General features: G+C 40.9%; 1 protein-coding gene across 1 annotated transcript in view; it reads right to left on the reverse strand.

Annotated features, from left to right (window-relative positions):
* Window positions 1-12,400, reverse strand: part of ARFGEF3 (ARFGEF family member 3) — a 185,815-nt gene that overhangs the window by 21,866 nt on the left and 151,549 nt on the right. Inside the window, exons 25-29 of the mRNA XM_011962073.1 lie at window positions 11,418-11,521; window positions 8,996-9,140; window positions 5,885-6,013; window positions 3,388-3,564; window positions 2,045-2,159 (exon numbers count right to left, since the gene is read on the reverse strand). Coding sequence (XP_011817463.1) covers window positions 2,045-2,159; window positions 3,388-3,564; window positions 5,885-6,013; window positions 8,996-9,140; window positions 11,418-11,521 — 670 coding nt within the window. The remainder of the gene's footprint in view (window positions 1-2,044; window positions 2,160-3,387; window positions 3,565-5,884; window positions 6,014-8,995; window positions 9,141-11,417; window positions 11,522-12,400) is intronic.

Genomic DNA, 12,400 nt, shown 5'->3' on the forward strand with positions numbered 1-12,400 from the left:
TCTGCAGCTCCCTGCCAAGTCTCCCTGTCTCAACCATCCAGTATTCCATTGTCAAAATACTACTTCCTAAACCATTTTAATATAGAAATATCAACAGATTCCCCTCTACAAATAGGCCAATCATTAAGCGTAGACTTGTATGCAAGACTGTATATATTCTGTAGTGATTTTTGGATTCTAGTTCCATTTTCCATCACTCCTCTACAACTAACAAGCAAAACCAAACCCCAAACTCTTATTGTCACTTACAACTCTAATCTCAATGCTATTTTGTTCTTCTGCTTAGGAAGTCCCCACCTCCCCCATACCTGTCCACCTTAGAGGAGGTGACCAGTGTCACTGCTACAACGAGGTCCTTGCTTCACTGTCACCATTTTTCATGTGACTTGCTCTCCCATGTGCCTGGCTTATTTCACTTAGCATAATAATCTCTAGTTCCCTCTATGTTGTTGTAAATGACAGAATCGCCCCCACTTTTTTTTTTTTGAGATGGAATCTCGCTCTGTTGCCCAGGCTGGAGTGCAGTGGTGCCATCTCGTCTTACTGCAACCTCTGCCTCCCAGGTTCAAGCAATTCTCCTGCCTCAGTCTCCTAAGTAGCCTGGGACTACAGGTGCCCGCCACCACACCTAGCTAATTTTTGTCTTTTTAGTAGAGACAGGGTTTCACCATATTGGCCAGGCTAGTCTCGAACTCCTGACCTTGTGATCTGCCCGCCTTGGCCTCCCAAAGTGCTGAGAATCCCATTCTTTTTTATGGCTGACTAGTACTCCATTGTGTGTATACATCACATTTCCTTTATGCATTCATCTGTTGATGGACACAGATATGGTTTGGCTGTGTCCCCACCAACTCTCATCTTGAATTCCCATGTGTTGTGAGAGGAACCCAGTGAGAGGTAACTGAATCGTGGGGCCTGGTCTTTCCCATGCTGTTACAGGGAATAAGTCTCATGAGATCTGATGGTTATAATGAGTTCTCTGAGCCAGGGGTATAGTTCAGTCCAAGTCTGAAAGCCTGAGAAGTGGGAGATGTAAGTACAGTCCAGGGGCAGGAGAAGACTGATGTTCCAGCTCAAACAGTCAGGCAGGCAAAGTACCCTCTTACTGGGCCTTTTTGTTCTATTCAGGTCTTCAACTGATTGGACAAGGCCCACCCACATTACGGAGGGCCATCTGCTTTGCTCTCTCCACCAATTCAAATGTTCTTCTCATCCAGAAACATATGCACAATAATGTTTGGCCAAATGTCTGGATACCCTGTGGTCCTGAGCAAGCTCTCTGCCTGCCACCATCCATGTAAGATGTGACTTGCTCCTCCTCACCGTTCACCATGATTGTGAGTCCTACCCAGCCACGTGGAACTGTAGGTCCGTCCATTAAACCTGTTTTTCTTCCCAGTCTTGGGTGTGTCTTTATCAGCAGCACATGAAAATGGACTAATACTGACACTTAGGTTGCTTCCAAATTTTGACTACTGTGAACATGGGAGTGCAGCTATCTCTTCAATATAATTATTTCCTTTATTTTGAGTATATACCCAGCAGTGGGATTGCTGATCATATGATAGCTCTATTTTTAGTTTGAGGAGATTCCAAACTGTTCTCCATAGTGGTTGTACTAATTTACATTCCCACCAACAGTGTACAAGGGTTCCCTTTTCTCCACATCCTCTCCAGTATTTGTTATTGCCTGTCTTTTGGATAAGCTATTTTAGCTGGCATGAGATGACATCTCATTGTACATTCAATTTGCCTTTCTCTTATGATCACTGATGCTGGGCACCTTTCCATATACCTGTTTGCCTTTTGTATGTCTTCTTTTGAGAAACTGAACCAGAATACTTTGTATAATGTCTTACACAATACACATTTGCTGACTGAACACTGAAATGAAGAATTATTAGCACATAGTCATTTTTAATTATAAAAGTCTCCTTACAGAAAGCAATCCAAAAAAGCTGATTCCTACCACAAAGACAATTTAATTTCCTTAGATTTTTAAATAACTCCAGCTTTGTGGAGAGTCAGGAAAGCTTTTTCTCACCTAATACAGGAGCAGCCCACTCTGGAGATGGTTTCAGTGGGCTTGGCCACACAGGCGACCAGCAGCTCGAAGAGGTCCTTCAGCATGGTATTGATCATGCTCTCGTACCTGATGTCTATGGGAAACAGCAAAATCACAGTTGCACACAGGTCTAGTGTAAAGGGATAGATTGAAATGGCCATCTACAGCAACAGAGGAAAGTCTGAATGATAAGCAAATATCTGGGAAGAAGAAATAGAACAATGAGAAAAATGGCCATATCCTCCTCCAACCCCCCTACCCCCCAAAAAACCCAGTAAAACAATAATTTTCTTGGATTTTTACTCAATTTCAGTGTGTTTTATCCACTTCTAGAGAAATAAAAATGAAATATGCAGTTCACTTTTATGTGTTGCTACATCAGAGTCTCACACTGTGCAAAGCAATAACCTGGCCAGGGACATGTGGCTACCCTTAGGGATATGGTTACCAGTTACCACCTACATGTAGAAAAACTCACTTGTTTTCTTTTGCAATTCGTATTCTTTTTTTGCAGGGTAAACGGTCCTTACTAAACTTGATAGAGACACAGTTTCTTTTATTAGCTTTGTTACTCTCCCCTGGGGTCAACATCCTCCTTAGTTTCTCTGTCCTCTCCAGCAAGGGGACCTCTTCCCTTACACCATGATACACCAGTCCTTCGAGTTATAAGCTCTGCGGGTAGCAGCAATGATTCTTCTGCTCCCGGACACCCAGATCGTCACACATGTGGCTCCACTGGGACCACAGTGAACACATTCCCTGCCTGTAGGTCCCTCTCCATCTGCTGACTTCAGCATACTGTCCATCCTACACTTTCACAGCCTTTACAAAGTGCCATCAGTATTAAGAAATTTCTCTTCATCCCTAGCCTGTTAAGCTACTTCTTGCCCACAGTGGAAGCCTTTTCTAAAACGCTGCCTCCTCCATTTAGCCTCCCCAGATGAAGCAGGGTGACAGGATATACCCCCTAACCCCCCACAGGCTACAGGGATATTGCTTCTTTTTTATTTATTATATACTTGAATTTGCCTCCCTTCTCCTAATGCACAGGTACCCCAGACCTCTTATTAGGCACTTTGTTTTCCACCACACATATATTTTGAGCATTCGGTTTGAAAATTTTGTAGAAGACACATGGGTATGAATTTTCTCTTTGAACATCTATTAGAAGGCTGGCACTGACCATGTTGTTCTATTTTAATAATTCCCAGGACAAAAACCCTGCATTAGTATTTGCATTAGGTATTTACTATGCCGTTTTAGCTGACGGTGCTATCTACCAAAGAAATACCCAGAATGAACTGCTCTGGCACTTCAGATACCTGAATGTAGAAAGCTTTGAATGTGCTCCACCACCAGCTCACAGGACAGACCAATAGCGTGCTTGAAATTGGCAGAGGCCACATCCCAGTAGGAATGGTCTTTATGGCTACGGCGGAGCCAAAGGGACATCACAGGAAGTAGGAGGTGAACCACTGCATAGATACCAAACCCTGGTCCTGAAAAAGAAAAGTCAGCATAGCAACAACCTGTAATAAAAGGGAAGCTCTTTGCCTCCACCTGGCATTGTTGCTCTCTTTTGAAGGATCCCTACATTTGCTGACAAAGTGCAGGGAAAAAGAATTTACTGCTGATGGGGGAATATATGGTCTTCAGTGGCATTTTTCCTTTTTGTTTCTGCAGGGTTTTAGTTATGTGAGCAATATGTGAATATACTCCTAAAACATTCAAATGTTGCTGGTAAAGCTAAAATATCACCTGCTCAACTCCTAGGACCCAAATGTACACACACAAATACACATGTGTGTATAAGAAAATACCCTTTGAAATCATATATTTATGATATCTAACTACATGGGGAAATACAGAGTTTATTTTTATTTTATATGAATGAGATAATGTAAACTTTGGTCTGCATACTCCTTTTTTTTTTACTTAATAATAGTGTTAGAGCTGGCCACAGTAGTGCACGCCTGTAATCTCACCTACTCTGCAGGCTGAGTCATGAAGATTGCTTAATTAAGCCCAGTAGTTTAAGACTAGCTTGAGTAACATTGTGAAATCCCATCTCCTAAAAGAAAAAAAAAATTAGCTGAGCATTGTGGAGTGCTGGTAGCCTCGGCAACTTGGGAGGCTGAGACGGAAGGATCGCTCGAGCCCAGGAATTGGAGACTGCAGTGAGCTATGATCACATCCCCTCCTCCAGCCTGGGCAAGACCTCCATTTCAAAGAAAACCCCAAAAGTGTTAGAGATTATTCTTTGTCAGCAAATTTGGATATTCCTCATTTTTATTGCCACATACTACTTCTGTTGTATTTACATACAGCAGTTTACTTATCCATTTCCTTACTGATGAACATTTAAGGTATTTCTAATTTTTTGTTTTATAGACTATGAAAATCATTGTGCTTCTTTGTTCAACACCATGGAAATGTTGATGAGTTCTTGAAGTTATGATGACAAAAGCAAAGCATCCATTTTATAACAAATATGTAAATTACATGAGAATACAAAAGAAAAAACTCATCTAGAGATAATCACATTTTGATGTATTTCCTTTTAGGACTTTTTGAATGCATGTATGTTTGTATTTATAATTGCATAAAATTTCATAGTTGAGACTGCACTCCATAGTATGTGCATTTTAATATAATGCTTTGTAAGTAATTATTCACATCATTAAATATTATTCACAAATATTAATTTTAATGCCTACAGAATATTTACCACAATTAACCGCTTCCCAATTAGGGTGTGTTCATAATTTTTTGCTATTCAAGATGTTTCAGCAAACATCTTATATATACAATTTTGTCTTTATTATTGATAATTTCCTTAGATGACAGGCACCTAGGAACAGAAGTGGATTAAATGCTCTTCACACACATTTAGTGGCAATAAATGTGAAAGCAGAAAATGGTACTGGTGAGTAAAACAGATTTAGAAATAGTAGTTTGCAATTCTATAAAATACCTACTTACTCTTTGATGGAAGGCTTTTGACTTTTTAACATGTGGGAGTATGTATGGTTTTTTTTGTTAAATAATACAAACTTTGCTAGAGATTTTGAAACAGTATCAATTATCAAGTCTTTATTATAGTGAGTACAGACCTCTTAGTATGAAAGTAGCTTCATTTAGGGTCTGATTGTTAGTAAAATACTTAAATTTCTATAAAAAAGTTTTTTTTTTACCTTGAGAAATTGGGATGAATAAATGTATATACTAAAATTGATTAATTCACAACAAGAAATAAATTCCTAAAAGTCATTCTTTTCTTATACTCTCAAGGGCCTTGTACTAGGCGAGCACTAAATGTCTTTTTCCAAATCTAATCACCTACGACCTTTACACAAACGGGGTGTGCTACCTTAATACTGCATATAGTTGCAAGTGGTTTGTTTATATTACTGCAAGACCCAGTAAGCCCAACCAACAGCCCAGGGCCCAAGAGTATGTGACTGTGAGATCCTGCCTCAAAGGAAGGCCGTGACCATGGAACACAGCAAAGCCACATGGCTCATGGAGACACTGATACCGTAGCCTTGATCTGATTAACGTGGAGCTCCTGCACATCCAACTAACTGGCCACCACACAATACTTGTAACCAGACTTCTAGGAAGATATGTAAACAATACACAGGCCATATCTTAAACATCACTACCATTCAACAAACATTTATTGAGCATCTCTTATGTGTGAAGCTTTGTACTAAGTCTAGGAAACAGTGAAAACAGGCAGACACCTGCAGAAATACCCTCGTGAAAAGAGTTATACGTATAACCACTCCTCCAAATGACGGACATAGAAATATTTACCTGGTGTTTTGGTCACATCTCTCAACAGCTCAAAGAGTAAATCCAAAGTTGGTGGTTGGTGCTGCCGTGGACAATTGGACACAGCCGCTGTCAGCTGCTCCAGCAGGATTATCCAGACTTCTATCAGACCTGGAAACCAAAAAGCAGACCTGTATGAAATCCAGTTAGACACAATGAATAATCATCCTAAGATCCAATTAAACATTGTATGTAAACTGCCAAGTGCTATACAGACGTGAGCCATAACCCAGCGTGTTAGCCTTCAGTGGCCATAGACATGAACAGATGATGACTTATGTGTTCTGACAAAGACAAGGGGAAAAATACTCACATTTCCTCCTTCTTCCCCCTTAATAAAAAGGTGATAGGGTAAGGAAATTCTACTACGTTGAAATGGCTGTCGGGTTTCTTGGGAGCTGACAATAACAAATAAGATATCCATCCAGTTCTATCACCTTCATCTATCATTTTTTAAAAAATGATTTTATTGTGGTAAATATGTAGAGCAGAAAAAGCCATTTTAGCCATTTCTATGAGTATAATTCAGTGGCATTCATGACAACAATGTTGTGCAACTATCACTGTTTCCAAAACGTTTTCATCTCAAACAGAAACCCCGGAGCTATTAAACAGTTAATCTCCTTTCTTACTCACTCCAATCCCTGGTACCTCTAATGTACTATAAATCATGGTTGATTTTGAGGTGTGTAGTGGTGTCGTGCGTATGTTTGTTATCTTTAAAGAACACACACTGAAACATCTACAGATGAAATGCTATGTTGAGGATTTGCCTTAAAATATGGAGAAAGAGGAAGAGAGAGTAAAGATATACATGATCCAAGATTAGCCATAAATTGATAGTAGTTGAAGCTGCATGATAAGTCCATTATATTATTCTGTTTAGTTCTGTATATTCTACATATGTATATCTGTATATGTATGTATTTTGTATATTCAAAATATACAACTTTTGCATATGTTTGACATTTCCATAAGGGGAAAAATTTAACTATTTGCCTTTGAAAACCAGAGGAATAATATCTGAGAATGTATCAATGTTGAGGATTGTTTAATTTTATAAACTGAATTTAAAGCTGTTACTGATTTTTGTTCTGATTTACTATGTCTACATAATGATAATTTTAAAGTCCTTGATACATTGATTATGTAGAAAACTTAGGTGCTGGACTGAACTGTATCCCTTAGAAGATGGGGTTCCTAGAAAAAAAATCAAAGATTTGCACAAATGGGAAAGAGAATGCTTGCCATTACAGACACAACCATTTAAAACTGTTTTAAAGAATGTATTATAGATAAACAACATAAGCTTCTGCTTATAATTATCTGGGTTTGAGGTTTAAATGCTAAAAATTGTTCTTATCTAATCATTAAACTGAAACCTCTATTAGGCAATTTCTAGCCAACTTCCAATACTTTAATTGTTCTCTATATTAGATATTCTTTCCTATAATTACTCCTCACAACTAATCTGAACTTGTGAGATTTTGTTGTTTATAATCTCCATCAAAATTCTTAAATCTCTTGGCCATCCCCACAAAATTTGTAACACCAAAATAAAACAAAACAAAAAAACCTTCCCCTCAAAAGTCCTTTTATAAAAGAGTTTGAAATAACCTATACCCAGAAATTAGACCCATGTGAGGGTATGATATCCAATTCTAAATGTAGAACAGGACAGGGTCTTCTGAGACAGAAGACAGAAGGCATGAGCATGAGTTAATCCATCTGAAAATGATCCACAGTTACTAGTTTGAACTCTGATTCACAGGAGATCACATGGGACCTAATCTGAAACAAATTCTTTAAAATCATTCGTTTCATGAACCTTCAGCGTCAACAGTCACAAATAGATTCTCTCTTTAGTAATGGCTTCACTTCCCCAGTCTCTAGCCAAATAGTCCTGAAGGAAGTAATTATATAATGATTTGTTTTCTAAAAGATACTAAAAGACAATTACCAGTCAATTTAAATACCCAGGCACCAATGGAACTTCATTCCAATTTGCTAAAGTCAAGAGAATTGAGAGAAACTACTTAAGTGGAATCTGCAAATCTGCACTAGTTTTAGACAGAGGAATCCATTTTAAAAGGATGGGTATAGAGGCATCCATTGTAAAGTGATGTTTTTGGAAAGTCCATGGAAACTTTAAGCAGACTTATTGTGACAGAATTACAAAAAAATAACCACAACAGTAGATGATCATTCTAATGATCTACGCTACGGCTTGAATATTTCCCCCAAAGTTCACATGTTCATGGAAAGTGCAGTAAAAGATTATTCTGGAGTCTTACAATTTAATGTCTGCTCTGTTGTGTTTTTGGGCTCACCTGGGGCATGTTACTCTTGTCTTGCCTATTTCTCCCCCTTCAGAATGTGAATGTCTATCCTATGCCTTCCTACTATTGTATTTTGGAAGCATGCAATTTGTTAACTTCACAGGCCCACAGCTGGAGAGGAATTTGCTTTGGAATGAATCACGTCTTTAGCCTCAACTGTACCTGATTTACATGAGACTCTTGAGTTGGTGCTGAAACAAGTTAAGGCTTTGGGACTATTCGGATGGAATTAATGTATTCTGCATGTGAGAAGAACCTGAATTTTGGGGACCAGAGTGGGATGCTATGGTTTGAATGTGTCCCCTAAAATTCATGTGTTGGAAACTTTATCCATAATGCAACAGTGATTATGGTAATTAGGTGATTAGGTCATGAGGGCTCTGTCCTCATGAATGGATTAATATTGTTAGGAACGTGAGTTAATATCTTGGGAGTGGGTTCCTGATCAAAGCATGAGTTTGGCCCCCCTTCCTCTCCCCACCACCCTGAACTCCTTGAGTGCTCTCTTGCCCTTCCTCTGTGGGATGACACAGCAAGAGGGCCCTCATCAGAGGCAAGTCCCTCAACTTTTGGCTTCTCAGCCCCAGAACTGTAAGAAATAAATCCGTTATTTATTACTCTCAAGTATTCTCTTATAGAAGCACAAAATGGACTAAGACAATTCCCAGAAGCTTAAGGTACTTCATTTATGACTTAAGCTTCTGGGAATATGAACACGGCAAATAACCTAGTTTAGTCCAATCAATTAACTTACCGGTGTCATCATCAAAATCAGACAGGACTGATTCAATTCCATCCTCACTGCTGGCTGACTGTTCCTGAAGTCTTCGAGGCAAGCTGGCAAGTCTCCCACTAAGGAATATTGGCTTCAAAGGCATTTTGTAGATTTTGGCCAACAACTAAATTTAAAAAGAAAAAAAACTGCAATTATATATTGGAAAAAGCTGCATTGTGGGTTTTAAAGAATAATGAAATTATACACTAGTACTAAAGGGAGATGGGGAAACTAGACATTGAAAATTTGATTATTCGTGATTTGGATTTATAAAGGTAGCTTAAAAAGAGGCATTTATCCCATGAAGCAGATGAAATAGCATTCAATGGCAACAAAAAAGTAGAGGGAGAAAGGATCCTATGGATAATTATTCAGTATTTTAATTACATATGAGTTTTATAGATGTTTATAAACCTACCGAGGGAACCATGAAACATGTCAAGAATTTTTGCCTAGGGAAAAAGTGTTCTGTGGGGATCACTGAGAAGACAGTCCACAGGCAAATGAGATACCAGACTCTGATTTCTCCGTCCCTTGACTCAACCTCTGAGGAAACACAGGGGCAAGAGCAGTTGGAGAAATGAAGGAGGCTGGGCCCAGGAAGGAGACAGGAAGGTCTCAGAAGCAGAGCCAGCAGAGTGGCCTGGGCTCTTTATTCCCGTCTTGGGACTAGCGCCCAGGCACCCCTGAGCTCTCTGTTACTGGGACGGACTTCCAAAGACCCTTATGTCTTCGTGAATTAGAATCCTGCCATGCCCACATTGTTCAAGGAACCAGGACTATGAGCAAACAGACAAAATTCCTGTCCTGGTGGGTCTCACCAACTACAGTCCTTTCACAAGTAATTAAATTTTAGACATAAATGCTACAGGAAAAACTAAACAGGTGGTACTAGAAATAGTGAAGGCTGGGCATGGTGGCTCACACCTGTAATACCAGCACTTTGGGAGGCTGAGGCTGGCGGATCACTTTTGATCTGGAGTTCGAGACCAGCCTGGACAACATGGCAAAACCCCATCTCTACTAAAGATACAAAAATTAGCTGGATGTGGTGTTGCGTGCCTGTAATCCCAGCTACTTGGGAGGCTGAGGCAGGAGAATCGCTTGTGCCTGTGAGGCAGAGGTTGTAGTGAGCCGAGATTGTGCCATTGTACTCCAGCCTGGGCGACAGAGCAAGACTCTGCCAAGAAAAAAAAGTGACCACATAGGGGGAATCTTGGCAGGAGTTGGCAGATCCTCTAGCTCTGCACTCTGAGGAGGTGACATGTCAGATGAGATCTGGGAGATAAAGAGTGGCACTTAGAATCCGGGGAGAGTCCCAGTGGAGGAAGCAGAGATGGCCCTGCGCAGCAGTGAGCAGGTGTATTTGGGGGAGGGCAGAAGCTCAGCGTGGCTGTAGCACCGTGAGTGAGAGGGGAGGATGTGAGGGTGGAAAGAGAGCTGGGCAGGGGTCATATTATATGGGGCCTGGGGGAGGCAGCTGGATGTAGAAGCCAGGGCTGTGTCCCTTCTAAGGCCATGGGCTCAATGCTATCACCCAGGAAGAGGTTGTACATAGATCCCCAAAGAGGCCCAGGGACACCACCTGAGAAGACAGGTGAGAAAGTATTGACAGAGGGGTGTCACTGAAGCTTAGAGAGAAATGGCTTCAGGGAGGGGGCATGGTGTCAGGCAGAGAAGGATGGACACAATGACGGTCACTGCTCACTATGACAGTGCTGTTTTATTCTCTTTACTAGGTTTAAAAATTTTTTTTTGAGAGGGAGTCTTGCTCTGTCACCCAGGTCAGAGTGCAATGGCATGATCTCAGTTCACCGCAACCTCCACCTCCCGGGTTGAAGCAATTCTCCTGCCTCAGCCTCCCCAGTAGCTGGGATTACAGGCGCACGCCACCACGCCCGGCTGATTTTTGTATTTTTAGTAGAGACGGGATTTCACCATGTTGTCCAGGCTGTTCTTGAACTCCTGACCTCAGGTGATCTGCCCACCTCTACTAGATGATCTTGACTGAACATGTCTTTCTTTTATTAATGTCCCTCTTCACTGCTTGCACCCCTGCTCTCCACTTTTTGGTGCCCTCAGGAAGACTTCCTGTGACTTCGTGACCCCTTCCCCTAAAACCTCATGCAAATATAAAAATTCTGGTAGTTTGGGCCTCTGAGTGTGAGGGAGACGTTTCAGAGACCTCAGCATCCAATTGCCTCTTCTAGTATGTTTCCATTATTTTCTTTCCTTCATGGAAAGAGGAGGGACAAAAACGTATACTCCACATCTGTGCCCCAATCTCCTCAGATGGCAAAGTGTCTCTCTTGGGCTTCAGCAAAAGACCCCCACGCGTGTTTTGGGAGCATCTTCCAAGGCAGGTTTCCAGGCCCGGAGCCCAGCTGGACCATTCCCCTACCTGAGAGCAGCGCCTGAGGTAATCCAGGGCCGGGAGGCACAGGTCTGTGGACGGGGCTCCAGGTGCTGGGGCACAGTCTCCAATCTCTTTACAGTCCACTTCCCCTAGAGGCGGCATGGGGGACAGAGACCAACACTGTTACCCTTGTGGGCCCTCTTCTAACAGGAGACCTGTTTACTCACATAGCACTAGCGCACCAAATATCTACTAAAAGAGAGAGGGAGAAAAGGAGAAAAATGACTCCGAATTGCACAACCCTGCGGAAAATCCTTTCGGCCATTCTCCCGGCTGCATGTGCACATGTTAAATACAGCTGGGACCATACTCTACCTATCATTTTGTTGAGATTATATGGTTTAGTAACTCCCCCTTCCACTAAACAATCAACATCTCCTCTCTATTCTACCACAGTACTTTCAGCGACTGGACGGTGTTCTTTTGTACACGGGCACATGGTAAATCACATTTCTGGGACCTGCTATTGGATGGAGTGACTTTTGATGACAGAGGACAATCCCAGAGACAAGTCCTGGATTGGGTTGGAATGAAGCACTTCCCTCTCTCCATTTGGGAAATGATTTCTTTCTCTGCCAGTACGTGGCACTAAATGGTGATAATAAATGAGGTCTCTCGGTAGAGTGTAAACATCTGGGGTTTGGGGACAGAGACTACTTAATTGCATTTACATGATTTTCTATTTTTTGTACATATCTAGAGATTTAACATGTCTGTAGAGGGTTATCTGGGTTTTTCTATAAGAATGGTAATTGTGAATTATAATTTTTCCTCTTGAATCTATTTCTATACATTTAATCAAATCACTTCATGTGCTGTAATTGTTTCTAATCGTCTACAATTGTAAGAGCTAGAACCTTCCCCTGTGAGTAAACAGACATAATTACTAGGCATTAGTTAAAATTCAGAGGCAAAGAGGCATGTTTCTCCTTAAAAACACAAAAAACATTTCTTATGTTTTCGATCAA

Source organism: Colobus angolensis, unplaced genomic scaffold (assembly GCF_000951035.1).
Source record: "Colobus angolensis palliatus isolate OR3802 unplaced genomic scaffold, Cang.pa_1.0 Scaffold58, whole genome shotgun sequence".
Lineage (NCBI taxonomy): Eukaryota > Metazoa > Chordata > Mammalia > Primates > Cercopithecidae > Colobus > Colobus angolensis.